General features: G+C 43.0%; 3 protein-coding genes and 1 long non-coding RNA gene across 4 annotated transcripts in view; 2 read left to right on the forward strand and 2 right to left on the reverse strand.

Moving 5' to 3' along the window:
• Positions 1-377: 377 nt before the first annotated feature.
• LOC146301838 (uncharacterized) lies at positions 378-13,031 on the reverse strand. The gene is made up of 17 exons (XM_084699023.1): positions 12,810-13,031; positions 11,891-11,996; positions 11,649-11,768; positions 10,877-10,993; positions 10,366-10,482; positions 9,511-9,627; positions 8,999-9,115; positions 8,831-8,876; positions 7,461-7,689; positions 5,421-7,194; positions 5,004-5,165; positions 4,343-4,498; positions 3,840-4,013; positions 3,285-3,458; positions 2,905-3,078; positions 2,763-2,809; positions 378-2,489 (listed from the first exon to the last, which is right to left on the reverse strand). The coding sequence occupies exons 2-17, from the start codon at positions 11,977-11,979 to the stop codon at positions 1,954-1,956; spliced, it is 4,149 nt and encodes a 1,382-aa protein (XP_084555149.1). The 5' UTR covers positions 11,980-11,996; positions 12,810-13,031; the 3' UTR covers positions 378-1,953.
• Positions 13,032-13,624: 593 nt separating this feature from the next.
• Positions 13,625-18,669, forward strand: smu1a (SMU1 DNA replication regulator and spliceosomal factor a). Its single transcript, XM_084699109.1, has 12 exons — positions 13,625-13,763; positions 14,260-14,470; positions 14,679-14,831; positions 15,140-15,250; positions 15,731-15,859; positions 16,097-16,216; positions 16,444-16,560; positions 16,664-16,791; positions 16,933-17,059; positions 17,397-17,564; positions 17,815-17,967; positions 18,375-18,669. The coding sequence occupies exons 1-12, from the start codon at positions 13,738-13,740 to the stop codon at positions 18,471-18,473; spliced, it is 1,542 nt and encodes a 513-aa protein (XP_084555235.1). The 5' UTR covers positions 13,625-13,737; the 3' UTR covers positions 18,474-18,669.
• Positions 18,670-18,967: 298 nt separating this feature from the next.
• cpxm1b (carboxypeptidase X (M14 family), member 1b) overlaps positions 18,968-26,525 on the forward strand; it is an 11,333-nt gene continuing 3,775 nt past the window's right edge. Inside the window, exons 1-7 of the mRNA XM_084699047.1 lie at positions 18,968-19,547; positions 21,960-22,069; positions 22,370-22,509; positions 22,644-22,728; positions 24,112-24,265; positions 24,553-24,638; positions 25,132-25,255. Coding sequence (XP_084555173.1) covers positions 19,193-19,547; positions 21,960-22,069; positions 22,370-22,509; positions 22,644-22,728; positions 24,112-24,265; positions 24,553-24,638; positions 25,132-25,255 — 1,054 coding nt within the window. The 5' untranslated portion in view covers positions 18,968-19,192. The remainder of the gene's footprint in view (positions 19,548-21,959; positions 22,070-22,369; positions 22,510-22,643; positions 22,729-24,111; positions 24,266-24,552; positions 24,639-25,131; positions 25,256-26,525) is intronic.
• LOC146301841 (uncharacterized) overlaps positions 22,238-26,525 on the reverse strand; it is a 4,435-nt gene continuing 147 nt past the window's right edge. Inside the window, exons 2-4 of the long non-coding RNA XR_014757661.1 lie at positions 25,948-26,044; positions 22,465-22,703; positions 22,238-22,302 (exon numbers count right to left, since the gene is read on the reverse strand). This is a non-coding gene — a long non-coding RNA (uncharacterized LOC146301841). The remainder of the gene's footprint in view (positions 22,303-22,464; positions 22,704-25,947; positions 26,045-26,525) is intronic.

Below are 26,525 nucleotides of genomic sequence, written 5' to 3' on the forward strand. Positions count from 1 at the left end.
GTTGTCAATGTTTGTGTCAAACAAGTTGTGAATTTGTTTTTAACATTAAAACAGAATATCATGACTTACTCTGTGCTCAAAGTGATGCTCGAGCTCCAGTGGTTTCTTCTGTGGTGAACGAACCTTTCGGAAGACGTTGTAGCAGAATCACGTGAACAATTCCAGGATATAATTCGTTTTTCATTGGTTGTTGCGTTAAATCTTAACCAGATACCAGATGCTGTTCCCAGCATATTTGTGCATTGTCCTGAGCCCAAGAGGAGGAAGGGTCCAAGTGAGAGAACCACCAGAAAAACTCCAGTACATGCTCATAAAATGATGCATTTAAAATGTATATTGTGAACAAATGTATATCAATATGTAAATCAAAGACAACATTACCATAATCATGAACTGATTTTATTCAAAGCAAGACACAGAGAATTTATTTAAACCATGGACCATTTGCTGTGTGAAAGTGCTCTACTACATATTTACTGTCTTAAATGTCAAGAATTCTAAATGCAAATCAGTATGAAACCTTTGTATATAATTGTAAGCAATACCACAAGGGTGTAATGAACACCAAGAGAAGAATAAATGTTATAGTTAATTCCTGTACAGTTCACTGCCTCAAAAACACATTTACATTCTACCTCCTCCTGTTCTTTGTCAAAATGAGAAATCTATATGATGAATGTAAAAATTGAATATGCTGGAGAACTGTATAACTGCAAAGGTACAATTCTGGTGCTCATTACATTTTAAGCAACTAATATTACATTTACATTACATGTATTCATTTAGCAGACGCTTTTATCCAAAGCGACTTCCAAGAGAGAGCTTTACAAAGTGCATAAGTCACTGATATTAACAACAAGATAGCCCCAAAAATATTGCGGGTAGCCAAAACATGAAGCATATATTGTGAACAACCAAAATAAGTGCCAAAGGGAAGAACCATAAGAGCATGTAGTTAAACAAGTTACAATTAAACAACATTTATTGCTATAAGTGCAAGTGTACCTGTAGAAAAACAAGCAACAATAAAAAATATTTCACAGCGAGTACAACAATTTAAATGAGTTACCACTAAATTGTGGTACCACTATATTGTTTTACTAATATGTATACAAGCAGGGCCGGCCCAAGGCATAAGCGAACTAAGTGGCTGCTTAGGGCCCCTGTGGCTACCAGAGGGCCCCCAAGAGTAAATTAAATTACAGTTTAATGTATTATGTAAAAATATATATTCTTTTTTTTAATCTGCAACGATAAGCGACGCCGAGGGCCCCCCAAATAAATTTTGCTTAAGGCCCCATAAAGGCTTGGGCCGGCCCTGTATACAAGTTGAATATTGCTGGTTGATGAACAGTTTCATTATATATTACCAAACATGGATTAAGCCTAGTCATAAAGAAAAAATATATGATCTCCACTGAAGAGTTTTTAGTCTATAAAGTTTTCTCTAAGATCAGTGAGGAGGCTATATAGATGCCTTACTTTCTGAATTTTCACAATTCTCAATACAAAAATGTCCCTCAACCATATTACCAATAACAATATGAACACTAAAGAATATTTTAAGAAAGTAACATAATATATAGTATATATAGTATATATATATATAAAAAAATGTGTAAACAAGACAACATACAGTAATGTCTACCTGTGCAGAAGTCTTAGGCACCCAAGATTGTTTTTTTATTAATATTTTTTGTGTATTCATTTTAGGACGTCTGTATTGTTTCGGTAGTATAAAATTAGAAATACGGAAAGTAGAAATCCTTTAATTATTTCTTAAAGCATTTAAGCTTACGCATGATTTGTAAAATAAGATACAAAAGTGCTATATATATACTGTATATCGTTGTGAGTGTGTGGTTATCACATTCAAACACACCATATTTATCTTTTCAAAGTGATTTATGAACAGGAACATGACTTTCCTGAAAGATTCCTCATCAATGACATCTATTCTAACAGACACAGCGACACCGAGGACTCATTGTACCCTACTCTGAAACCTGGATAGAGGGGCTCAGTAAATGTGGTGTGGAATGTGTACAGGTGGGTCAGTGTGTCAGAAGAGACTGTGTAGAAGGACACAGTGCCGGCCGGCCAGTCCAGATACACTCCTACTTTGTGACACTGAGAGAAAGGTAAGCTAATGCTCTCATCATTGTGCCAAAGATTGTAATATTTATCAGAACAGGCCAGACTCCAGGACTTGCCATTGGATCCAAACCTACAATCATCACCCGCTCCATGCCTCCTGATGGATTTATATGCCACTCCTATAGAAACCCCTCCTCCACTCCACTCTGCCTCCCAGTAGCAGCGCCCAGACAGACCCTCTGTACACAGCACCTGTGGACAGGAGCCCTCAAATCTCTCTGGGTGATCACAATACAGTTGCTTCTCTGCTCCCCATGTCACCTTTCTGTTCTCCTCAGAGAGAGAAAGGCGTTTGTTTGCCGTGTTTGGGTCCAGCGTGAGCTTACAGGCATCTGATGGAGAAGACCAAGATAAATATATTACTATTTGTATAACACAGGCATCTGCTATTTCATTCTCTCTCTTTTCCCAACAGCAGCTACACTACATTTATGGGAATTTCTATGGAAAAGCCAATCTAATCCTAAGAGAACACTATTCCTCATAGTTTAGATGTCCAATACACAATACAATCAATTTTCATATTATGACTTGTGTGCTTAGCAATTATTTAATTGTAGTTCATTTTCACTTGAAGTCAGGCTAAGGTAACACATATGACTCACATTTTCTAAGCCCAGGTTTGATTCTTTGCTCTCCACCATTATCCACACTGTAGGGATTAAGCAGATACATTATTACGTGATGACATGACAATTGACAATGTTTGAGTAAAAAAACAAAACAAAAGCATTCAACTGTCTTTACTTGAGTTTCTCCAGTCTGGACTGTGGATCCTTCAGTACAACAGAGAGCAGCTCAAGTCCTTTTTTCCCTGGATGATTGTAGCTCAGGTCCAGTTCCTTCAGGTGGGAGAGGTTTACTCTCAGAGCTGAGGCCAGAGAAGCACAGCCTTCCTCTGCAATCATACAGCCAGAGAGCCTGTAGAAGTTTCAGTGGTGAAAAGAAAAGTATGGAGGATTTATATTCCATCGTCAAGTCATAAAACCATTTACCCAGACAAGTACATTCACACCCTTCTAAAGACAAAAAAAACAGCTAATATATAACTAATCAGAGGGACAGTGGGTTGATGTCACATTCTACTTTTAGCAGATTATCAGTTCTTTCTTGAAATAAATACAGACCTAAGTGTCTCCAGTTTACATTGTGAATTCCCCAGTTCATCAGAGAGCAGCTTCACTCCTGAATCTTGCAGGTCGTTGTTGCTCAGGTCCAGCTCTCTCAGGTAGTCAGGGTTTGACTTCAGAGCTGGAGCCAGAAAGCCACAGCCTTTTTCTGTGACAAGACAGCCTGTCAGTCTGTAGAAAGTAGAAAAACACACCATTGTAATAATGTTTGATCAAACACAATCCTAATTGCGACCTGACTGCAATCATGTAGACTCAGTGTCAGTAACTCTGCAGCGCAGCACAGCTTTGACTAGGGATAATTGGTCCATTGTAAAGACCTTCAAATCAGCCTCAGAAAAGAAAAATAAGCTTAGATCTCGCATTGATCAACCCCGATCAAGTAATGTTCTGCCGAGATTGTGGATATGTCATTTATATCTGTATCCTACTAAAGACAAAAAAATATTTGAAAAATATCTAGTAAGTATATAGCTAATCAGAAGGACAGTGGGTTGATTTCACATTCTACTTTTAACAGATTAACAGTTCTCTCTTGAAATAAATACAGACCTAAGTGTCTCCAGTTTACATTGTGAATTCCCCAGTTCATCAGAGAGCAGCTTCACTCCTGAATCTTGCAGGTCGTTGTTGCTCAGGTCCAGCTCTCTCAGGTAGTCAGGGTTTGACTTCAGAGCTGGAGCCAGAAAGCCACAGCCTTTTTCTGTGACAAGACAGCCCGATAGCCTGTAGAATGATTATTATTGTTATTTCTGACAAACCTTATAACAAATTATTCCAGATTAATACCATGATGTATGTGTAGAATCGTTAATACTCCTGGAATGTGACATACGTTACAATAATAGTTAGCTAGAAGTTCAATGGAAGTCCAAACATTATTTATTCATTAGAAATGATCATGTATGGTAAAAACCCAGTGATTGTTTTGTGTCATAATACTAGCATCATTATGCCTGTACACGCACCCCTCACCACTCAAACATTACTGCAGTTAGTTAGCCAATCGTTAGTCAGCCCAATGATACCTCTTAAGATGGTTAAAAATGAGCTACCTCAGAGTCTCAAGTCTCAATCCAGAAGAGATCAGTTCCACTCCTGAGTCTCGAAGATAATTGTAGCTCAGGTCCAGTTCTTTATAACTGGAGGTGTTGGACAGTGCTGAGACCAGCAAAGCACAGCCTTCCTTTGTGACCCCACAATGTGAAAGCCTGCACAGTTTATAACAATTGATTTAACAGCCTCTAAAGCAATCTATGTGGCTATAAGCAATACATTGTAAAATAAAAGGTTAAACAATTATCTCTAAAAAGTACTTTCCTTCATATATAACTTCATTCATAATTCATATATCTGGTAAACGTTCTTACTTTCACTATATTGGTGTAACTTATATTCTATCTCTGTGTAAAATCCCACTGTGTATATCAGACCAACAGTCACAGAAATTAGCTGATCCTTGGTATCATCGTGTATGAAAGTGCCTGCTAAATTCATAATCAATCCAATTGAATGTAGAAACCATTTTAATAATGCAACCTAGTAAAATTGAACTATAAAATTTGAATATGTTTTACTCATGGAATGCATAAAGTATGTGGTTTGATATGGGCCACTTGTTTGGTCTCATCGTAATTGTCAAATTATATTTGAAATCAGTATCTTTATCGCCACTTTAGTCCAGTCAATGAAACTGGTTTGCTCACAAATACCAACCTCAGTCTCTCCAGCTGTAGTTGTCCTAATCCTGAACACAACATCTTCACTCCTGAATCCTGGAGGCTGTTGTTACTCAGGTCCAACACTTTGACCTGTGAGCCGGACAGAGCTGAGGCCAGATCTTTACAGCAGTGTTTGGACAGGTTACAGTTGTCAAGCCTAACCCACAGAAGGAGACAAATGCGAATGTTACCCCCCACAGTGTTCAAATTCTGGTCCACTGACTTGCAACTTGACGACCACCACTAATTATCACCCTAGCTACGCTGCCCAAAAGCTAGCTCTTAGTTGACACCTGTTAGCAGTGTTTATAATGTGGAGTGAGTTTCAACCAATTTTGATATTTTGGAATCAAATATTACAGAATGGACATATACATCGTGTTTTATCTACTATCCATACAAATGTACTTACAAAACTTTTTTATAGCCTTTGACAACTGTCAGAAGCTTTAGAAGACCGGTCTCTGATCTGAAGTACTTCTTCAGGTCAAACACATCCATACTCTCTTCTGAAGTCAGCAACACAAAGACCAGAGCTGACCACTGTGTAGGTGAGAGCTTCTTACTGGAAAGACTTCCTGAGCTCAGGTAGTGTTGGATCTCCTTCCCCAAAGAATGGTCATTCAGTTCATTCAGACAGTGGAACAGATTCATGCATCTATCTGGAGAGGGATTCTTTCGGATCTTCGTCTTGATGTACTCGACTGTTTTCTCATGGCCGTTCCCTGTCTGTCTCAGGAGACCTCGTAAGAGCTTCTGATTGGCCTCCACTGAAAGGCCCAAAAGGAAGCGGAGGAAAAAGTCCATGTGTCCATTGGGACTCCTTAAAGCCTTGTCCACAGCAGCCTTGTGAAGCTTGGACAGAGGCATTGCTTTTTTAGACTTTACATGAGGTTCGTGTATCCAATTCTCGTTTTGGTTGATGAACATCAGAGATACAAACAACGCAGCCAGATACTCCTGCATGCTCTGATAAGTGAAACGAAAGACCTTCTCGTGGTAGAGTCCACGCTGCTCTTTGAAGATCTGTGTGAACACTCCTGAGTACCATGAGGCATTTTGGAGATTGATGCCACATTGCATCAGGTCTTCGTTGTAAAAATGCAAGTTGCCTTTGTTTAGCTGTTGAAAGGCCATTTTTCCCAGTGAATGAACACTATTGATGCTCTCTTCATCCCAGTGTGGATCTGTCTCAGTTTTCCCATGATACTGCACATTCTTATGTTTGGTCTGTAACACCATGAAGTGTGTGTAGATCTCAGTTACAGTCTTGGGCATCTCCCCATTCTTGTCCGTGGAAAGCATGTGTTCAAGAACTGTAGCAGAAGTCCACGCGAAGACTGGAACTTCAGACATTGTGTTGAGGACCACCGATTTTGTGATGTGTGATATTATTCTGTTGGCCATGCTTTCATCACTGATTCTCTTCTGGAAGTACTCTGTCTTCTGTGACTCATTGAACCCTCGTACCACTGTTACACGGTCAACATACTCAGAAGGGATCTCACTGGCTTTTGCAGCTCGAGTGGTTATCCAAATGGATGCAGAGGGAAGAAGATTCCCCTTAATGAGGTTTGTCAACAGCTCATCCACTGAGGTTTGCTGTGTGACATCAGACAAGCTCTTGTTATTTTGAAAGTCAAGGAGTAATCGGCACTCATCTAGACCATCAAAGACAAACAGAGTGTTGTACTTGTTATAGTCAGAGATTCCAAAGTCTTTGGTTTCCACAAAGAAGTAATTCAGAAGTCCCATCAAACTGAGTGTGGCCTCTTTCAACTGATTCAGCTCTCGAAATGGGAGTGGAAAGATGAACTTGATATCCTGGTTGGCGTTCCCTTCAGCCCAGTCCATAATGAACTGATGCACAGAGAATGTTTTTCCGACACCAGCATCTCCTTTTGTCAGAACAGTTCTAATTGGTTGTTTTTGTTTAGGTGACGGTTTGAACATGTCACTGCATATGATGGCTGTCTTTGATTTCTTGGGTGCATTTATGGATACTTTCTCTATCTGTCTCATCTGTTCATCGTCAAGGTTTTCATCCTCTTCTGTAATGTACAGATCTGTATAGACCTTACTGAGAGGTGTTCGTTTTCCTTGTTTATTTATTCCCTCAAACACATTTTTAAACTTGTTTTTCAGTTTGGATTTCAGTTGACGTTGGCAAATCACAAGAAGCTCATCTTAAAGACAAAAGCAAATTACACCTTCATTAAGGCTCTTGTTTTCTAGAACCTGTTATAAAAGTCCAAAACTAAAATCCATTCAAATAGATACTGATAGCAAGTAAAAAAAAGTGTCATTTTGTGTAATCACACATTGTTGATTGTAGTGACCTACCAGTTTGAATGTAAACACACCATCACCTTCATGTTACCCTGACACTGTCAACGCACACAGAATACACCTCATATGTTGTGGTAGACAGGTTATATGTAGAAGATCTTACTTCTCTCCAGTTTGTCAGCCAGTTCCTTCTGGTTCCTGATCCTCAGGAGGTGCAGTATGATCTTCAGAGCTCCCTTCTTGGCACTGCTCTCTTGTTTCTGATATTCAGGGTCCACAATGTCCTGGTCCTTCGTCTGACACTGTACTCCTTCTGGGAGATCTGAACTTACAACTTGCTGGAGTCTTCTCAACTCATCTTTGAAAAAAGTAATTCCATCCTCCTCAAGTTTCTAAAACAAGGATGAAACAAGGAATATTAACCAGGAAGGCACCGATATTAAGACCATTTTGACTACCTCATCCATATATTTTCCACATTTTATGTTATGAAATCTTATGTTTGTGATTGTGATAAAATAAAAAAAATAAAAAACAAATTTGACAACCTGATATTCAGTCCTGAAAATTATATCAAGCCTTGCAGACATATGACATAAAAAAAAAAAACGCATATCCCTATAGACTTCTTGAGGGTCCCCCCCTCATTTAGAGCCCTGAGTGAATAGGGTTGTGGCATTGAAATATTTTGCTGTCTCGTCTACTCAGGAAATTATGGCAGCACAAAGCTGCATTTGGACTTTTTGTTTTCTGACTTTGGAACATATTTATAGGTCCACACTGCATGCCAGCAGACCTTATGGGCCAGCTCTGTGTTGCACTTGTAATTTATATTTTAGTTTTGTGATAGTTATAGTTTTTGCGATGAATTACACAAAGCCAATGATGGCATTTTTTTCTAATATTGACAGACACCGGTATGCTGATATATCGTGCAATCCCTAATCTAAACATTCACCACACAATAAAACAATGGTATTGTTTAATGATCTCACAGTATTTAGCACAGACACTAAGGCTGAATCCCAATTATCTGTCTTACCCCTACCCCTTACCCCTACCTCTTAGTTTTGCGCGTTCACATGAGAGTAAGGGCTGTCCCAATACTCGTTTTGATCAAGGGGTAGGTTTAAGGGGTACACACCCCTTAAAACCAATTGTTTTCGGGAGCTTACTTAAAATGACTAGGTATGTGAATACTGCGCAACCGGCAACAATGGCAGCCAGATCATCCAGAGTCCCATCAATGTAATATTTTTGGTTTTTAAAGTTTGCTACGCTAACATAACATTTCCCGCATTTCTCTGACTATCCTTGACTGGACTCCATGTCTACAGTTTTAACTAAACTCCATTAACAGCAAATTTTGTTTGATATCAGTGCATAACACTACTTGCTTCAAAGACATCTATATACAAAACCGTAACCAAGTGGTGTCTCATTTTATAGGGGTATCTAACCCTTAACACTCACTTTCGAGGAACAAGGGGTAGGGGTAAGACAGAGAATTCGGAATCGGCCAAATCCACTAACCATAAATATGGAGGAAACATCCTCATGATGACTCTGGTCTTCATCACTGTGGAAAAGAGATTACAGTATGTATTCAGATGAACTAGATAAACAAAGGCTTGAGTATATACTACTAGATTATTTTACCTTATAGTCAAACACTGAATAACAGCAGTGTTCAGTACATACTCTTTCTCATCAGCAGGTCTGTCTCCATCACTGAACTTGGGAGGTGGACCCATAGACCTGTCACTCTTCATGGACACACAGCTGGGTACAGGTGAGGCTGGTCTCTGCTGTTTGATCCTGGTAAAAGTAACACAGATATTGGGCAAAGGTAAATATTTGAAAGTAGACTCCACAAATATCCTCACCCCCCAACATTTGTTATGGAAATCTACCAATATTAGGGTAAAAATTGAGTTTGAATATTGTTGTTAGATGTAAGTGTGCATGATAGGCAGGCAGGGCTAACAGATATGTGTCCAAAGACTGTAGCGCTCATTGTGAATCTTTACCACATACAGTAGTCTGTCTGTCTGACTGCCAATCATCATCTTATACACATTGTTTAGTAGGTTGATGAACTTATAATGAAACAGGCTATGTCATGCTTGTAGATTACAAGTACCACCTTATTCATCTTAACTACCATTCCATCTTCATCAAATAACATTTAACAGCAGTAGTCAGCATCTTACTCTTTCTCATTAGCAGGTCTGTCTCCATCACTGAACTTGGGAGGTGGACCCATAGACCTGTCACTCTTCATGGACACACAGCTGGGTACAGGTGAGGCTGGTCTCTGCTGTTTGATCCTGGTAAAAGTAACACAAATATTGGCCAAATGCAGTGTTTACCATACATTTATTTATTCTGGCGGCCCGCCAAAAGTAAAAATGTATCACCACAAATTTCTCTTTTTTTTGACTGTTCAACTTTTGATTTGCTCAGCCCCTTCTTGCCACGCTTACATTCTCTCTTTGTCTTTCTCTCTCTCTCTCTCTCTCTCTCTCTCTCTCTCTCTCTCTCTCTCTCTCTCTCTCTCTCTCTCTCTCTCTCTCTCTCTCTCTTTCTCTCTCTCTCTCTCTCTCTCTCTCTCCCTACAACAGTCCAGTTTGTGAATAGTCCTCTCTCCGTGCACGCTCTGAATCAATGCGTGGGACGAACTGGATTTTCAGAGAATCGGCAGGAGAATCAATCTGGAGTTTACGAACGGTTAGTATCGGTATTCTCTGCACAAATGTGTCCAAACGGATACATTCAAGTTCATTATAATAATATTCATAGTACGTAACGTTTATATTAGCCTACGTAAAGCTCCAAAACTACTTAGCGCTCAAAATGTATGCAAATACATTTCTCGCGCTCTCGCATTTCTTGTTAAAGTCCTTATCTACACTCACATCTAACAGGACATAGGTTACCCGGCCATACATTTTTCAACATCTGGATCTGCCCCTGCCTACCGCCACAAATGTAATCACATTAAATTGACCACTAGATTATTTGACATTATAGTCAAACACTGAATAACAGCAGTGTTCAGTACATACTCTTTCTCATCAGCAGGTCTGTCTCCATCACTGAACTTGGGAGGTGGACCCATAGACCTGTCACTCTTCATGGACACACAGCTGGGTACAGGTGAGGCTGGTCTCTGCTGTTTGATCCTGGTAAAAGTAACACAGATATTGGGCAAAGGTAAATATTTGAAAGTAGACTCCACAAATATCCTCACCCCCCAACATTTGTTATGGAAATCTACCAATATTAGGGTAAAAATTGAGTTTGAATATTGTTGTTAGATGTAAGTGTGCATGATAGGCAGGCAGGGCTAACAGATATGTGTCCAAAGACTGTAGCGCTCATTGTGAATCTTTACCACATACAGTAGTCTGTCTGTCTGACTGCCAATCATCATCTTATACACATTGTTTAGTAGGTTGATGAAATTATAATGAAACAGGCTATGTCATGCTTGTAGATTACAAGTACCACCTTATTCATCTTAACTACCATTCCATCTTCATCAAATAACATTTAATAGCAGTGTTCAGTACATACTCTTTCTCATTAGCAGGTCTGTCTCCATCACTGAACTTGGGAGGTGGACCCATAGACCTGTCACTCTTCATGGACACACAGCTGGGTACAGGTGAGGCTGGTCTCTGCTGTTTGATCCTGGTAAAAGTAACACAAATATTGGCCAAATGCAGTGTTTACCATACATTTATTTATTCTGGCGGCCCGCCAAAAGTAAATTTCTCTTTTTTTTTGACTGTTTAACTTTTGATTTGCTCAGCCCCTTCTTGCCACGCTTACGTTCTCTCTTTCTCTTTCTTTCTCTCTCTCTCTCTTTCTCTCTCTCTCTCTCTCTCTCTTTCTCTCTCTCGCTCTCTTACTACAACGGACCAGTTTCTGAATAGTCCTCTCTCCGTGCACGCTCTGAATCAATGCATGGGACGAACAGGTATTTCAGAGAATCGGTAGGAGAATCAATCCGGAGTTTACAAACAGTTAGTATCTTGATTTTCTGCACAAATGTGTCCAAAATGGATACATTCAAGTTCATTATAATGATATTCATAGTACGTCACCTTTATATTAGCCTACGTCAAGCTCCCAAACTATTTAGCGCTCAAAATGTTGCAAATACATTTCTCACGCACTCACATTAGGCTACTTGTTAAAGTCCATATCTACACTCACATCTAACAGGACATAGGTTACCCGGCTATACATTTTTACAACGTCTGCCTACCGCCACAAATATAATCACATGAAGTTGGGAACCATCTTCATCAAGTAACATTTAACAGCAGTGTTCAGTACATACTCTTTCTCATCAGCAGGTCTGTCTCCATCACTGAACTTGGGAGGTGGACCCATAGACCTGTCACTCTTCATGGACACACAGCTGGGTACAGGGGAGGCTGGTCTCTGCTGCTGGATTAGACTTTGACACAACAGAGACAGTGTTAAGTCACTCATTGTTTTCTAAATGATGACTCTGTTATAATATAATACTTAGCTCTCAGATGGAGAGTTGTTATGAACAGTTACGAGATGTCATAATACCTCTGAGCTTCAGTGTCCATGTCATGTTCTTGAGGAAAACTCGTTTTAGAGGCAGAGCCCCCCTTCTCTTTCTCCCCAGAGAGACTCATGTTAGAGCAGAATCCCCCTGTTTCAAAGATTTTAATTAGAAACTAATTTCAAAGATTGTACATCCTTCTTCTTCAGGGTCAACCCAGGAGAGTGATTTATAAGATGGATGTGTAGACCTATAAATAAACAACAGTTCAAATCCAACCACTCGACCGCAGGAATAATTAGGAATAATTGAGGAATTAGAATAATTCGACACACTACAAGTCTACAAGTCAAAGACACTACAAGTCAATCAAATTATCGTCATCCCAGTAGTATAGCTCACATATCGATTGCTTGACAACCTTGAGCAGTCAGGGAGCTAGACGTTAGTATGCCGGGCTCTATAGTTGTATTCAAAGTTTGGCGCGAGAATCTCAAGGTGAGCCTACAAGTGACCTTGTGATGTTTCTGGTTGGCTTGTTTTTGACTACGTGTAACTCGAAACAACTATATACTCGGCAGAAATATGCACATCGTTCATTAATTGTACAAGGGACAAGTCCCTTAATTACTTCTCAGCTTGAAAAATGGTTGAAATGCGTGAGAAATACAAGGTTTTGTGTGATTGCGTGGGAAATCGTCGAAATGTGTGAGTCTCACGGCAGAGGCGTCTGACTCGAGTGCCCTGTTGATATCTTTAGAGAATATTACGTAGGCCATGGGTTGGCCATAAAAATAAACAATATTTTACAGTTCAATTTACAGCTATAGCCTACGTTCAAAAAAATGTAATAAAAGTAGTATTAGACCAATAGTTGAATGATCTGAAACAACAGTTGTATTTTTAATTAGATTAGATTCGCAACACCTTTCATTTGGCACACCGATGTCGATGTTAGCCTACCTGTTTTTGATCAGTTTTCTCTTTTCTTGCTTTAGAAACCTTGTGACGATTTGCAGACCGTTCGAGTTCTCTTTATGTCCAGATCTCATTCATCTGTATTCCGTTTAATGACGAGCATAACGTTTTAGATTTTCGGAGAGTACTTTTATTATATATTTTGTATTACAAGTTTCAGGATATATGCGTAGGTAGCCTACTCATCGCATTTCTAACTGCGCAATAACATACTTTCACTTTCAATTTTGCTCTAGGGTGGAGCTCTTTTTGAGACTTTTTTTAAGTAGGTAGTCATTAGGTTGCATGGTCAATTAAATACATTGAATGTACACTAGATGAGGCGCCGGATGAGAGATGTTTGCGGCAAAGTTGGATGAATAGGGCTGTCATACATTTAAACCAAAGTCTTTGCCATTGCAACACATGATTTTAATTGTTGTGGATAATTCTGATTGTGAATGCTTATCACCTCCTTCTCCTCACTATCAGATGGGAAGCATAGCCAACATTACAACTCCCTTTTTGGAGTATGCAGGCTACATCCCCATCATGACCCATGCATTCTCAACCTTTATGAAATTGAAGAAGGTACAAGACAAGACAGAGACAAGTGCAAAGGCTTTACATTTAGTCATTTAGCAGACGCTCTTATCCAGAGCGATTTACAGTAAGTACAGGAACATTCCCCAAAGACACAACGTAATTTGACAAATATTAGAACGGTCATGTTGAGTTGTGCAGTACTGTAGCCTTTCAAAACCCAGTCCTTGATTCCGTTGCCATAAAAACATGCATACAATCTAAGCAGAAAGTGGCGACTTTTATTTTGAAAGTAAGACCCTGCTCTGACTCCGCCCATTCAAGGGACAGCTAGCGTTGTTTGTGTGTGCAGTTTCTCTACTCTGAAGTTTTGAGAAATTGTATTTAAATCATGTCTCTGGAAGTCGAATCGGCCGAGTAAGTATCATATCGATAACATGCATACATATACGCGATACAGGCATCATTTCTTAGATTGTTATATTTCACTACGTTTTATCACTAGTCTTTTCTCTGACTGAGGCCTAGCTATCCATGCTTGTGGGACATGTTTGCGGCTATTAGCTTGGTAGCATTACACAGCTAACTCACAATCTACCGTTACCAGTTTTAGGCTACCTGCTTCTTTCCGCTAGCTAGTCTTCTAGCCAAAATAGTGTTAATTGGATAGATAGAAACATCGTAATAATTACCTATGATGTCTTATGCGTAGCCTAGTGTTACTAATTTAGGCAGACCTACTACTTGTCAGGTTGCTAGCCTACCTTGGCTAGCAGTGTCAAAGGAAATATGTTGGTACAGTAGTTAGCATGTCAGGCAGTACCAATTAGAGTAACCGTAGATACAACTGTGCAGGGAATATTACTGATTGTGCATGAAAAATTATTAATATAACAAACTGTTTCCGTCACAGCGTCATTCGTCTGATAATGCAGTACCTAAAAGAGAACAACCTGCAGCGAACTCTAGCCACTCTACAGGAGGAAACGACGGTTTCTTTGAACACCGTGGACAGTATTGAGAGTTTCGTGGCAGACATCAACAGCGGCCATTGGGACACCGTGCTACAGGCTATACAATCCCTAAAGCTTCCCGATAAGACCTTGATAGACCTCTATGAACAGGTATGACTTGACTGTTTACATTGCTGTTCCTCATCACTATAAAAAATGGTCTAGCGACGATGCGCTTTACACGGTATTGCAATGATGCGGTTGCCTGCTGGCGCTTATTTAGTCGAGATCGATATGTCGGCATCTGTGAAGCCCTCTTTGGCACTATTAGTAAAGACTTCCACACGTACACAATCTGATTTGAATGTGTTTTTCCCAGGTGGTGCTTGAGCTTATTGAGCTTAGAGAGCTGGGAGCAGCCAGGTCTCTACTGAGGCAGACCGACCCCATGATCATGCTCAAGCAGACCCAGCCGGAGAGATACATCCACCTGGAGAACCTGCTGGCTCGCTCCTACTTCGACCCCAGGGAGGTGAGTCTCAGCCCTACCCCCCCTCCCCCACCCCCCTCCATGGACTGAGTGTATGTGATAATAACAATATAATCATTTTGCTGATGCTTTTCACTCAAAGTGATAACACTGTTTGGGGTTGCGACCTCTGGACCTGCAGTCGAGTGCTCTACCACTGAGCTGTAGCTGCACCTTGTTAGTCTGTCTGTCCAGTGTGTGTGACTGCTCAGTATCTCAGTGTGACTCTGTCTTCTCCGTGTGCACCAGGCCTACCCAGACCCTCAGTGTGTCAGTGTAATGTTTGACTGGGTCCCCTCTGTGTGCACCAGGCCTACCCAGACGGCAGCAGTAAGGAGAAGCGGCGCGTGGCCATCGCCCAGGCTCTGGCAGGGGAGGTGAGCGTGGTGCCGCCCTCTCGTCTGATGGCTCTACTGGGACAGGTAAGAAAGCACGCACTCACACCTGGATAGGTAGGAGTCTGCATACTGCTGGACAGTGGCATGATAATGTTTTCTTTTAGCAAACGCTCGGAGCGACAGATGGAAGATTTAAACCTGCGACCGATTGATCGGAGAATCATGTTCTGTACCTCTGAGCTATCCCTTTTCCAATAAAAAATAACTATTACTTTATAAGCATGACAAACTTTTCACAAAGTTTTAAAAGCGTCTGCTAAATGAATAAATGTTAAGCGTGTGTGTGATCTGTCTCAATCGATGCTAACTGATCTAAATCGAGTAAGTAGGAGGGAGTCAGATGGCTGAGCGGTGAGGGAGTCGGGCTAGTAAAGGGGGAAAGGCACCCTACTTGCCTCGGTGGGAATGTCCCTGTGCTTACTGTAAGTTGCTCTGGATAAGAGCGTCTCCTAAGTAACTTAATGTAATGCAAGTCCGTTTTCTCTCCTGTGCTCCCTCCTCCAGTCCCTGAAGTGGCAGCAGCACCAGGGTCTCCTCCCCCCTGGTATGACCATCGATCTGTTCAGGGGCAAGGCTGCCGTGAAGGACGTGGAGGAGGAGCGCTTCCCCACACAGCTCACCAGGCACATCAAGGTCGGCTGCCCAAATAATATGATTTCTAAAGTATTAAGTGGTATATCGTAAAATAGTTTATCATGATTGTGTAATGGAAATCTAACCTGTTGAATGTGATGTTTCCCCTTATTGAGTTCTGTGGATATCTCATGACGCTGGATTAACACTCACAAGTGAATCTAATCAGACAAGCTGGGTGATTGGAGTTTTTTTTTTGAGTTTGGTCTTTAAAAACATGTTCTTTTCAACCGACAGTTTGGACAGAAGTCCCACGTGGAGTGTTCCCGCTTCTCCCCTGACGGTCAGTACCTGGTGACCGGGTCAGTGGACGGCTTCATCGAGGTCTGGAACTTCACCACCGGCAAGATCCGAAAGGTACAACCGTCGAAGTTTGGAAGTTCAACTGGGTTCCAACTCAGTTTGTCCCTGCAGGCTTTTTGATCTGCTAAACCCATCCTCAATACGATGATTACATACACTGCTGCATTGACAGTTGTTTGTTTGTTGTTGGCACATTTTAATATGCCACTGATCCTGATAAATGACTACATTCTAAATGGATCCATGTTTTGTTGATTTATGCTGTTCTTGTTGTCTGACAGGATCTCAAGTACCAGGCCCAGGACAACTTCATGATGATGGATGATGCAGTCCTCTGCATGTGCTTCAGCAGGGACACAGAGATGCTGGCTACAGGAGCGCAGGATGGCAAGATCAAGGTCTGGATCACCGACCCTACTAATACTCCTACTACACTCCTAGTACCCAGTAGCTTATGGAGGTGTCTGTGTGGGGTGTGCCTGCTGTTCCCTGTGTCTCCAGGTGTGGAAGATCCAGAGTGGCCAGTGTCTCAGGAGGTTTGAGAGAGCCCACAGTAAAGGTGTCACCTGCCTCAGCTTCTGCAAGGACAGCAGCCAGCTGCTCAGCGCCTCCTTCGACCAGACCATCAGGTGACCTGGACACTCACTCAATCTTTTTTCCTCTCTCTGTCTCTCTCTCTCTCACTCTCTCTCTCGCTCTCGCACTCTCAAGGACTAATCCCATGTCTCGCTGCATGTGTATAAACGACAGTGTTGTTGTGTTCTCTGCAGGGTCCATGGACTGAAGTCCGGCAAGTCTCTGAAGGAGTTCAGAGGTCACTCCTCCTTCGTGAACGAGGCCACGTTCACGCCCGACGGACACCACATCGTCAGCGCCTCCTCCGACGGCACCGTTAAGGTAAACCACCATGTGGGGAAACAGACAAGCTTTACTGGATGATAAGTTAGTTAACTACTTAACCCACTGGGTTAAAATAAAGGTAAGCTAGTTTTATCTTTTGGGTTAAACAAAGGGGGTGCTAGTCAATCCACTGGGTGTAAGAATGGGTCAACTGGTTAACCCACAGGGCTAGAACAAGTCAACTGGTTAACCCACAGGGCTAGAACAAGTCAACTGGTTAACCCACAGGGCTAGAACAAGTCAACTGGTTAACCCACAGGGCTAGAACAAGTCAACTCGTTAACCCACAGGGCTAGAAACGATGTTGACGGCGCGTGTGAATGTGTGTTCTCAGGTGTGGAACATGAAGACCACAGAGTGCACCAGCACCTTCAAGTCCCTGGGAACCTCGGCTGGCTCCGACATCACGGTCAACAACGTCATCCTGCTTCCCAAGAACCCCGAGCACTTTGTCGTGTGTAACCGCTCCAACACGGTGGTCATCATGAACATGCAGGGCCAGGTCAGACAGCAGCCTGAACACGCTACTCTGGATTATAACTGTTCTAGGACATGTGTACCTTACCGCATGTAGTGTTATTATAGAGTGGATGTGTTTGACCTTGCTTGGGCCCAGGTGTGTGTTTGCCTTGGTATCAAGATGTTTTACTGTGTCCAGGTTTGTGTGCTTGCCTGTGTATACAAATGTGTGCTTTACTGTGTCCAGGCGTGTGTGTGTGTGTGTGTTGACCTCCCTCCCCCTCTGTCTCCAGATTGTGAGGAGTTTTAGCTCAGGTAAGAGAGAGGGAGGAGACTTTGTGTGCTGCACGCTGTCCCCCAGAGGAGAGTGGATCTACTGTGTCGGCGAGGACTTTGTGCTCTACTGCTTCAGCACAGTCACCGGCAAGCTGGAGAGAACCTTGACGGTACGCAGACCTTATGTACACACACACACACACACACTGCCAGAACGACACACTTCTGGGGGCACCTATGGGTACTAATCCGGCCGTGGCTCTTTGCCGTATGGCTTTCCCTTTCTCTCTCCCTGCCTTTCCTGTCACACCATTTAAAAACTGTCCAATAGAGTAACAATGACAAATATCTTTAAGAACTATGCACTTCTGATCCTTGATCTTCTGCTGTATTTCCCACATGCACTTTTTAATACGTCGCTTTGAATAACAGCTAAATGGATTAACATGTAAAAGCTCACATCTGTTTCAAACTGATCCGTTTCCAAATCCAAAATGTCTGCCCCCAACTGTTGTCAGGTATCTCCTTTTTCCCAGGAGGGCGAAGGGTAGTGACGGCTGTGTTGTTTCTCCTCTAGATTCATGAGAAGGATGTGATTGGGATCGCTCACCATCCTCACCAGAACCTGATAGCCACCTACAGTGAAGACGGGCTGCTCAAACTCTGGAAGCCCTGAGTGACGTCGCCTTAGCCATTGCCATGCCAGCCCCCCAGGAGAAGATTACCCCTTCTTTTTTAATACTATTTTTTTTTGTAAATATATTTTTACAAGCATTTTCTTGAGAACATTTGTTTAAACAGCTGGTTGAATATATTGCCTTGTGTGTCTGTTGTTTTATTTTATGGCAATAAATGAGGGCTTTTTTTTCATGTTTTTTTTTTCGGTATCCTCAATATGACATTGGATATGTTGATGTTCCCATGTTTGTATTTGAAACATATAATTAACTGTAAATCAGTCCACATTTGACTGGATCTGTGTATTCCTCGTGATATCTTGCATGTGCTACTAAACATATTTGACCAGGTAATTATTGGACTTGTCATTTGATTCCAAGACAGCGCAAGCCCACTGATTGTTTCCAGAAAATAATAGTCGTATTGTAACTACCAACGTCGCTGTTTATGGCATTTTACAAACATCTCCATTAACGTTTTGACAAACATTTGTCACCAAATTATGTTGATTGATAATTCTGTGAAGGATTCTTATCTTACGATAGTATGGGAACGTGCTCTGCTCAGGAGCCGGTCTGGTGGAAATAAGCGGTAACAGTCCGGTAGCCAGGGGTCAGGTGTTCGATCGTTCTTGCTTGCTGGACAGTTTTGTTGAAGTACCCAATAGCGAAGCCTCGAAAACGAAACATTTTTGCTGGATTGTATGAAGGCGCCGACATGGCACTAGCTCTGCATTTAATCTTTAGCGCGCTGTGTTTAATGGATGTGTCATTTGGTCTCGTAAACCCTACAAATGATACGACAATAGTGACATCCACAACCGACACGGTGAGAAATGTTACCGAGACTTCAAGCCGCTTTTCTATAATTAACGCAAATTTCAAAAACTTAAGCAAGAGTGTCACCGACGCACCGCTCCGGTTCTCTACAACCCTTAAATCAACGGTGCTGACAAAACCACTGAGTTCGACGGTCTCTGGTAAATTTGATACCGAGGATTTAAATGAGGGAATCGACAAAAAAGTAGAAAAACGAGTTTGGAATAAACCCGAAGAGGAGCCACTGGAATTAGGTGAGGCATTGCATTTTCAGTTAATCGTGTTGAAGTAAAACAGTTGCCTACTGAAACTATGGTTATAAGCCTACAAAACCACATGGAAATGTATTTGCATAGCTCTCTTTTCAAGCAGTGTCAGAGGGCTTTGTGATGATAATCTGCTATTAAACCAAAATGTTTATTATAATTTATTGCTCATAATTAATCTCTATAAATATAGCATACAACGAACAACCTTAAATGCATTTTAGTGATTTAGTGACAACCATATTGACCTCACAGTAATACTGTCAGGGAGGATAGTATTGCAAAACAAGGGAGTTTAGCTGGAAAGATATTTGAAGACTCTGCACGCATAGTTGTGTGGTCTTAGAGATAGTGTCCAGGGGGTTGGTGTGTACATCTGGCCTCGACACTTTTGTGGGTCCAGGGGCGAATCTAGGTTCCCACTTTTGGGGGGGCTAAGCCCCTAGATAAAACTGATTATTTTTCCTGTGACCCAGCAAAACTAGGGGGGGTCTGGGGGCATGTTCCCCTAGAATACATTTTTTAAAATATATTTTTAAATAGTGTCCTCTAGTGGGATTTAGGAAGAGAAATTAACAAATTTAGATTTAAAATCTATATTTTTTTTAAAAGGTAAAACGTTTTTTTGAAAAATAGGGCTAGATACGCCCATGTGTGGGTCATCACAGTGTTTCTGAGAAAATGGAAACCAGCTGTCCTGTGAAAACATGTAGACCCACACAAAGCAGTGTTGTCAGAAGACCCCTCGCCCATCTGCCATTTGAAAAGGGCACGTGAATTCAGGATCGCAAACGATCCTCAAAAGCTCAACAGGTACTGTGTTGATCTCTGTTTGTAAAACGATGTACCTTTTATAGTGAAGAGGTCCAGGAGGACGGTTAAGGTGGTAAAGAAGCCAAGAAAGGTCTGGAAGAACCCCAAACTGGTCCCTAAGAAGCCCAGGGTTGTTTTAAAGAACAGACCCACAGTCAAAGTGCGCCCTTCTCTGCCTGTGATGCCAGCCACACGTATGTCCAGTGCCGGGACTAGCTCCTGCCCTGACATATACAGTATGGGAATGGGATTCCCCCTGTGTGTGAGACACATACTGTATATAGATCTGCTTCATGTAGTGAGACGTTTTAAGCTTTCTTTTCTTTTTTTTCCGTTTCTCCTTGCAGAATTTTTCTTACTGAGTGTTTTCCTCAGAGAGATTGAAGCACAAATACTGTTTGTGTTCCACATCTGTGCTTTTTCCTGCTAGCTATCCTCCTTGTAGCCCCTCTTCTCTCTCTCTCTCTCTCTCTCTCTCTCTCTCTCTCTCTCTCTCTCTCTCTCTCTCTCTCTCTCTCTCTCTCTCTCTCTCTCTCTCTCTCTCTCTCTCTCTCTCTCTCTCTCCTTCTTTCCTCTCTCTCTGTCTCAATCCCTTTCATGTGGTTTTCCATGTCTTTCCAGCATGTTGGGTGCCCATGCCCTCCTACCTTAGGGATTGTCCCCAGCCTCACACTGACCCCAGCCCTTCCAGAAGTCTAGGTGGGCCACGGTTATGAAATGCAGCAGAAAGAGAAAAGGAGGAAGGGGGGGGGGGGGGGGGGGTCCTGGTGGTCGCGGGGTTGAGCTGGAACTGAGCCAGGAAGAAAGTGTGTATAATAAAGCCTTGTTTGAGGAGCTAGAGGAATGGAAGGGTGCTCCCCAAGGTCCACAAGAATGCTCTCCTTTTCTTAGTTTTGAAAAAAAAAAACAGTAGAACCTTCAGTTGGATTTGTTGTAGTTTTTTTCTTTCAAGCATTATCGATCTAAAAAGAATACTCTGAAGAGCATCTATCACCGTAGCAGAACAAACCCCAGGTCAAATACATCTGCACAACCAGTCCTTATCACACTAGTCTTTGTACATAGTCTCTGTTTGTGGTAGCGCTGAAAACTGTTTTAAAATGAGTTGACTATTTTGCCGGGAACGGCAGCATCTTATATCAACAACGCCACTGAAGTTTTAAACCATTAGCTCTTGGAATTCCACAGTGGTCTGAGTCATGAACCCAGAGGAGATCCAGCAGGCTTCAAAGGCAGAAGGGTAGTGAGGCTGTGGAGACAGAGAGCTTCTAACAAGCCTGGGTTCTGGCAGAGCGGCCAGGGAACCAGGCTGAACTCTTCAGGCGAGGAAAGCGTGTGGTTTTTTTAATGGAGCAGAGGAAGATTGGGTAATCTCTTTGGTTCTTCCTCTCTCTTTCCCTCCCTCCCTATTTTTGGGCAATGCTGTTTGTTTTCCTTTTCATTCATGGTCACATGCTTTCTGATTTTCATGCTTTTCTGTTTCTCATGCTTTCTGCTTTTCATACCTGACAGGGTGTAGCCTACTGTCTATCTATCTGTCTGTCGAATCCATCCATCATACTATTGTTTACTGTCCGTATCTCCCAGAATGCCCTCCACTGGGTCTGGAGTCTCTGCGGGTGAAGGACTCCCAGCTGCGAGCCTCGTCCTTCCAGCGCCGCGGCCTGGGCCCTCATCGTGGCAGGCTCAACATCCAGGTGAACAGCCTGGCTCTGGAGGCATTCAGACCACAGCAGGAATGACTCTCAGACAAACCTGTGTGTGTGACCAGTACATTGTGATTTTAAATTGAGTTTAATACGTTGTTTTTTTTCACCAACTGTATCTGTTTTGATGTCTTAAATGGTGTTTTAATAATGGACTTGCCTGCTGTTGCTGCCTCTTGGCCAGGGCGTCATTGTAAATGAGAATTGATTTTAAGTTGACCAACCTGGTTAAAGAAAGGTTCAATACAATTTGAAAAAGGTTGTGTGTGGTGTGTGTGTGTGTGTGTCTAGTCTGGCATCGCAGACGGGGACATCTACGACGGTGCGTGGTGTGCCCAGTACGAGGACACAAAGCAGTGGCTGGAGGTGGACGCCAAGAAGCTCACCCTCTTCACAGGCGTCATCCTCCAGGGCCGCAACTCCATCTGGAGGTCAGCCAAGGTCACGGCCCAGGTCACGCCCCAGGTCACGCCCCAGGGCACGGCCCAGGTCACGCCCCAGGGCACCAATGACCCAGTCCCAACTGCTGAGCTGATGAAAAACGGTTTCTGTTGTTGCCTTTCAGCTGGGACTTGGTTCACAGCTACAAGGTGCAGTTCAGTAACGACACCCTGACCTGGAAGCCCTGCATGAATGGAACACAGGAGGCCGTGAGTATAGTCCTTCTTCCCTGCATCACTAGACAGCTCTGGGAAAAACATTTTGAGCGAGGAACAGAAGGGTAACATTTAAGAGGCCACTGCGAATTTTACCCTTCTGTTCCTCACTCAGAATTGACTTTTTATTTTATTTTTATGAAAGAAAAAGGTGCAGTGGTCTCTCAATTTTTTCCAGAGCTGTATACACACGTTGATCCTTGGGTTAGTACACATATTAGTACATACCACACTCAGACTTAATTATACCAATGACTTTACGTGGTTTATACAGTAATGTACAGTAGATGGTTTTACCAGCCGTGGCTGGGTCAGTGGATCTTTTGAAAGGTGCCATAAAGGTGCAAAATAATCCTCTTCTGTTTCAGCTCTAGCACTGCCAGCTCTACCACTGCCAGCTGTGTCACTGCCAGCTGTGTCACTGCCAGCTGTGCCACTGCCAGCTGTGTCACTGTCAGCTGTGTCACTGCCAGCTGTGTCACTGCCAGCTGTGCCACTGCCAGCTGTGCCACTGCCAGCTGTGTCACTGCCAGCTGTGCCACTGCCAGCTGTGTCACTGCCAGCTGTGTCACTGCCAGCTGTGCCACTGCCAGCTGTGCCACTGCCAGCTGTGTCACTGCCAGCTGTGCCACTGCCAGCTGTGTCACTGCCAGCTGTCTCACTGCCAGCTGTGCCACTGCCAGCTGTGTCACTGCCAGCTGTGCCACTGCCAGCTGTGTCACTGCCAGCTGTGTCACTGCCAGCTGTGCCACTGCCAGCTGTGTCACTGCCAGCTGTCTCACTGCCAGCTGTGCCACTGCCAGCTGTGCCACTGCCAGCTATGTCACTGTCAGCTGTGTCACTGCCAGCTGTGTCACTGCCAGCTGTCTCACTGCCAGCTGTGTCACTGCCAGCTGTGTCACTGCCAGCTGTGTCACTGCCAGCTGTGTCACTGCCAGCTGTGCCACTGCCAGCTGTGTCACTGCCAGCTCTGTCACTGCCAGCTCTGTCACTGCCAGCTGTGTCACTGCCAGCTCACTGGCCGCTCTCCCACATGGCCACGTTGGCAGCACATAGAGATGTTGATGTAGTGGCTCTGTCCCTAGTAAAACACAGACCCTTCCTTCACTCTCACCACCAAATTACAGTTAGAACCATGCACTCCCGGTCCTGAAATACAGGTAGAACCATGCACTCCCGGTCCTGAAATACAGGTAGAACCATGCACTCCCGATCCTTAATTTTCTGACAAACTTTCTACATGCACAATCTGTATGCCCCTTTGGATGAAAGCGTCTGCTAAATGAATAAAACGTCAATGTTATTCAAGTGATTTAGCTTGTAGAGGAGTCTCCCATATCCCTGTCGCTCTGTCTGACACTGAGCTGTGCCCGGTAGGTGTTTGAGGGGAACCAAGACGCCGAGACGGCAGTTCTGGCCCTTTTTAACGAGTCGTCCACAGTCGCGCGCTACATCCGCATCAACCCCCAGACCTGGTACGAGAACGGAACCATCTGCCTCAGGGCCGAGGTCCTGGGCTGCGCCCTCCCAGGTGCGTGGTCGCCGCCATGTTTGTAGTCTGCATACTCGGTTACCACGGCGACTTGTAGTCCTTTGCGGCGGCGTCTTTTCACGCCTTATCAAATGCACTCTTACAATATGTGAGACTGCTTAAGGAATACTTTACTATCACAAAATTGTTTATTGGGGCGGGTGTAGGGATATGGGCTCGGTTAGTCTTCAATATAAAGCACTGTTTGTATGAAAGGACACTGCAGGAACTGTTGGACTCTTGATGTGTTGACCCAGCTAGCCCTGTCCACCCATCTGCTTCTGTAGATCCCAACAGCTACCCATGGCACACAGAGCACGGGACCCTGGACAAGCTGGACTTCAGACACCACAACTACAAGGAGATGAGGAAGGTTAGGAAACACACACGCCTTTTCTCTGCCCCGCTAGAAGACCTGGAATGTGGATGTGTTTTCCAGCCAAGGCCGCCTCAGTGGAACCCAAGAACAAATATTTTCTGAGGTTTTGGTCCTCACCAATCTGCCACTACAACTCTAACAGCCAGTGGTGAATCTAGCCCTTCTAATGTCCACAGAACCTAGTAGTGTATACACACACTGCACTGTGCAAACTCTACTAAGACTGTTCTGTCGCTTAGCGTTCTGTTGAGCAGTGTATATCCCAGTTCATGCCGTAGAAATTGAATTGAGCATGCACAGTACAAATGCTTTGTCTTAAGATCTGCAACTGCAGATTTTATCGGGTAACATCAGAACTTCACAAACTAACATGCTAAATTCCCATGTTAACGTGCAAACTCGACATTCTAACATGGTAACTACACACGCTAACATGCTATCTCCACATGCCAACTTGCTAACTTCAGTACCGATTGCTCCCTCCTAGCTGATGAAGTCTGTGAACGAGGCGTGTCCTGACATCACCAGGATCTACAGCATCGGGAAGAGTCACATGGGTCTCAAGCTGTACGTCATGGAGATCTCAGACAACCCAGGGAAACATGAGCTGGGTGAGCTGACAGATATTCCCCCTGCACCAGGAAGGAATCATGTCAGAGAGAAGCCTCAAATCTCTCACTTTCTCTCTCACTCTTTCCTTTCTTTCTCTCTTTTTCTATTTTATACCTTACTTTATCTTCCTCTCTTTCCCTCTTTCTTCCTCTCTCTTTCTCTCTCTTTCTCTCTCTATCTCTCTTTCTTTCTCTCTCTCTCTCTCTCTCTCTCTCTCTCTCTCTCTCTCTCTCTCTCTCTCTCTCACTCAGATAATAGTTGCCATGAAACATATGGCTGCTAGGTTTTCATCTCATTTATTTCCCTTGTTATTGCGACCTAATTGTCAGTGTGAAACATCAAAGTCGTCTATCAGAGAAGCAGGTGATGATTCCGTGGCACTGTTCCGTCTGTTCATGCTGCTGCTAGGATGTTCCGTAGGGATGTGAACCGGGAGGCTTCAAATAAGTCATTTTTTCTCTGTGTTCCTACCGTTTTCAAGACGTTGTTATGTATGAACTTACGCTTCAACTGCTCCGTAATAGAGAACTCGGCGATATCTCTCGCTTGAACTCACAAAAGACTCATCAAAGTGATACTGTAATTACATTTGATGGCTGTGGAATGTTATTATCAGAAGGTGAGAGGTGAAAGGGTTTAGTGGAGGTTGTCTCAGATGGCTGTGTAAGGGATGTATTTAATGTCTGCTCACGGTTGCGTGGACACGGTTTCTATTAGTCCTCATGTAGGTTTTCGGCATGTCCTGCTTGTTGTTTTCTCCTGTAGGAGCTGCCAAACCAGCCCTGCTCCTAGGTTATGGATGGAGGGAAGGATGAGGGGATGGAGGGATAGTGGAATGAGAGAGGGAGTAATGATGGAGAGAGCAGTCAGAATCACTGGTGTGAATGAAGAGTCTGTGACGAACGAGAGGAGATCTTGGAAAGGAAAAAAACACGCCTTCAGCGTCGATCTCTGAACTCTCTCTCTCTCTCTGTCAAATGAAAAGTCTCCTTTGCAAGTCTACAAAAACTGCTTGTGTTCCCTTTGGCTTCCAAAACATATAGTTCATTATTAAGCCAAGTAAATATGCCGTATAAATATTTAGAGTGAAGCTGTTGGGTATGCGAGGGTCTGATGAGGTCACCAAGAGGAACGATCCTTAGGGAGGCTGTTGAGTTCACTCTCTCTAGGCTATGCTGTTTTATTTATTTATTTGCCATTTACATGTTAACTCTATAAAACGTTTTCTCAGAAGAAGAAATGTTGTGGAAGAAGTGCTAGATTTCAGAA

The sequence above is a fragment of the Hypomesus nipponensis genome, chromosome 1 (genome assembly GCF_054491055.1).
Source record: "Hypomesus nipponensis isolate SF chromosome 1, ASM5449105v1, whole genome shotgun sequence".
Lineage (NCBI taxonomy): Eukaryota > Metazoa > Chordata > Actinopteri > Osmeriformes > Osmeridae > Hypomesus > Hypomesus nipponensis.

Coding starts and splice junctions, on each gene's coding strand:
- smu1a (XM_084699109.1), top strand. CDS start 13,738: ATGTCTCTGGAAGTCGAATCGGCCGA. Junction 16,561..16,663: donor CGCAGGATGGCAAGATCAAG/GTCTGGATCACC, acceptor CTGTGTCTCCAG/GTGTGGAAGATCCAGAGTGG. Junction 17,565..17,814: donor TCATGAACATGCAGGGCCAG/GTCAGACAGCAG, acceptor CTCTGTCTCCAG/ATTGTGAGGAGTTTTAGCTC.
- LOC146301838 (XM_084699023.1), bottom strand. CDS start 11,979: ATGAGTCTCTCTGGGGAGAAAGAGAAGGGGGGCTCTGCCTCTAAAACG. Junction 10,994..11,648: donor AGACCTGCTGATGAGAAAGA/GTATGTACTGAA, acceptor TACTTTTACCAG/GATCAAACAGCAGAGACCAG. Junction 4,499..5,003: donor CTACAGCTGGAGAGACTGAG/GTTGGTATTTGT, acceptor TAAACTGTGCAG/GCTTTCACATTGTGGGGTCA.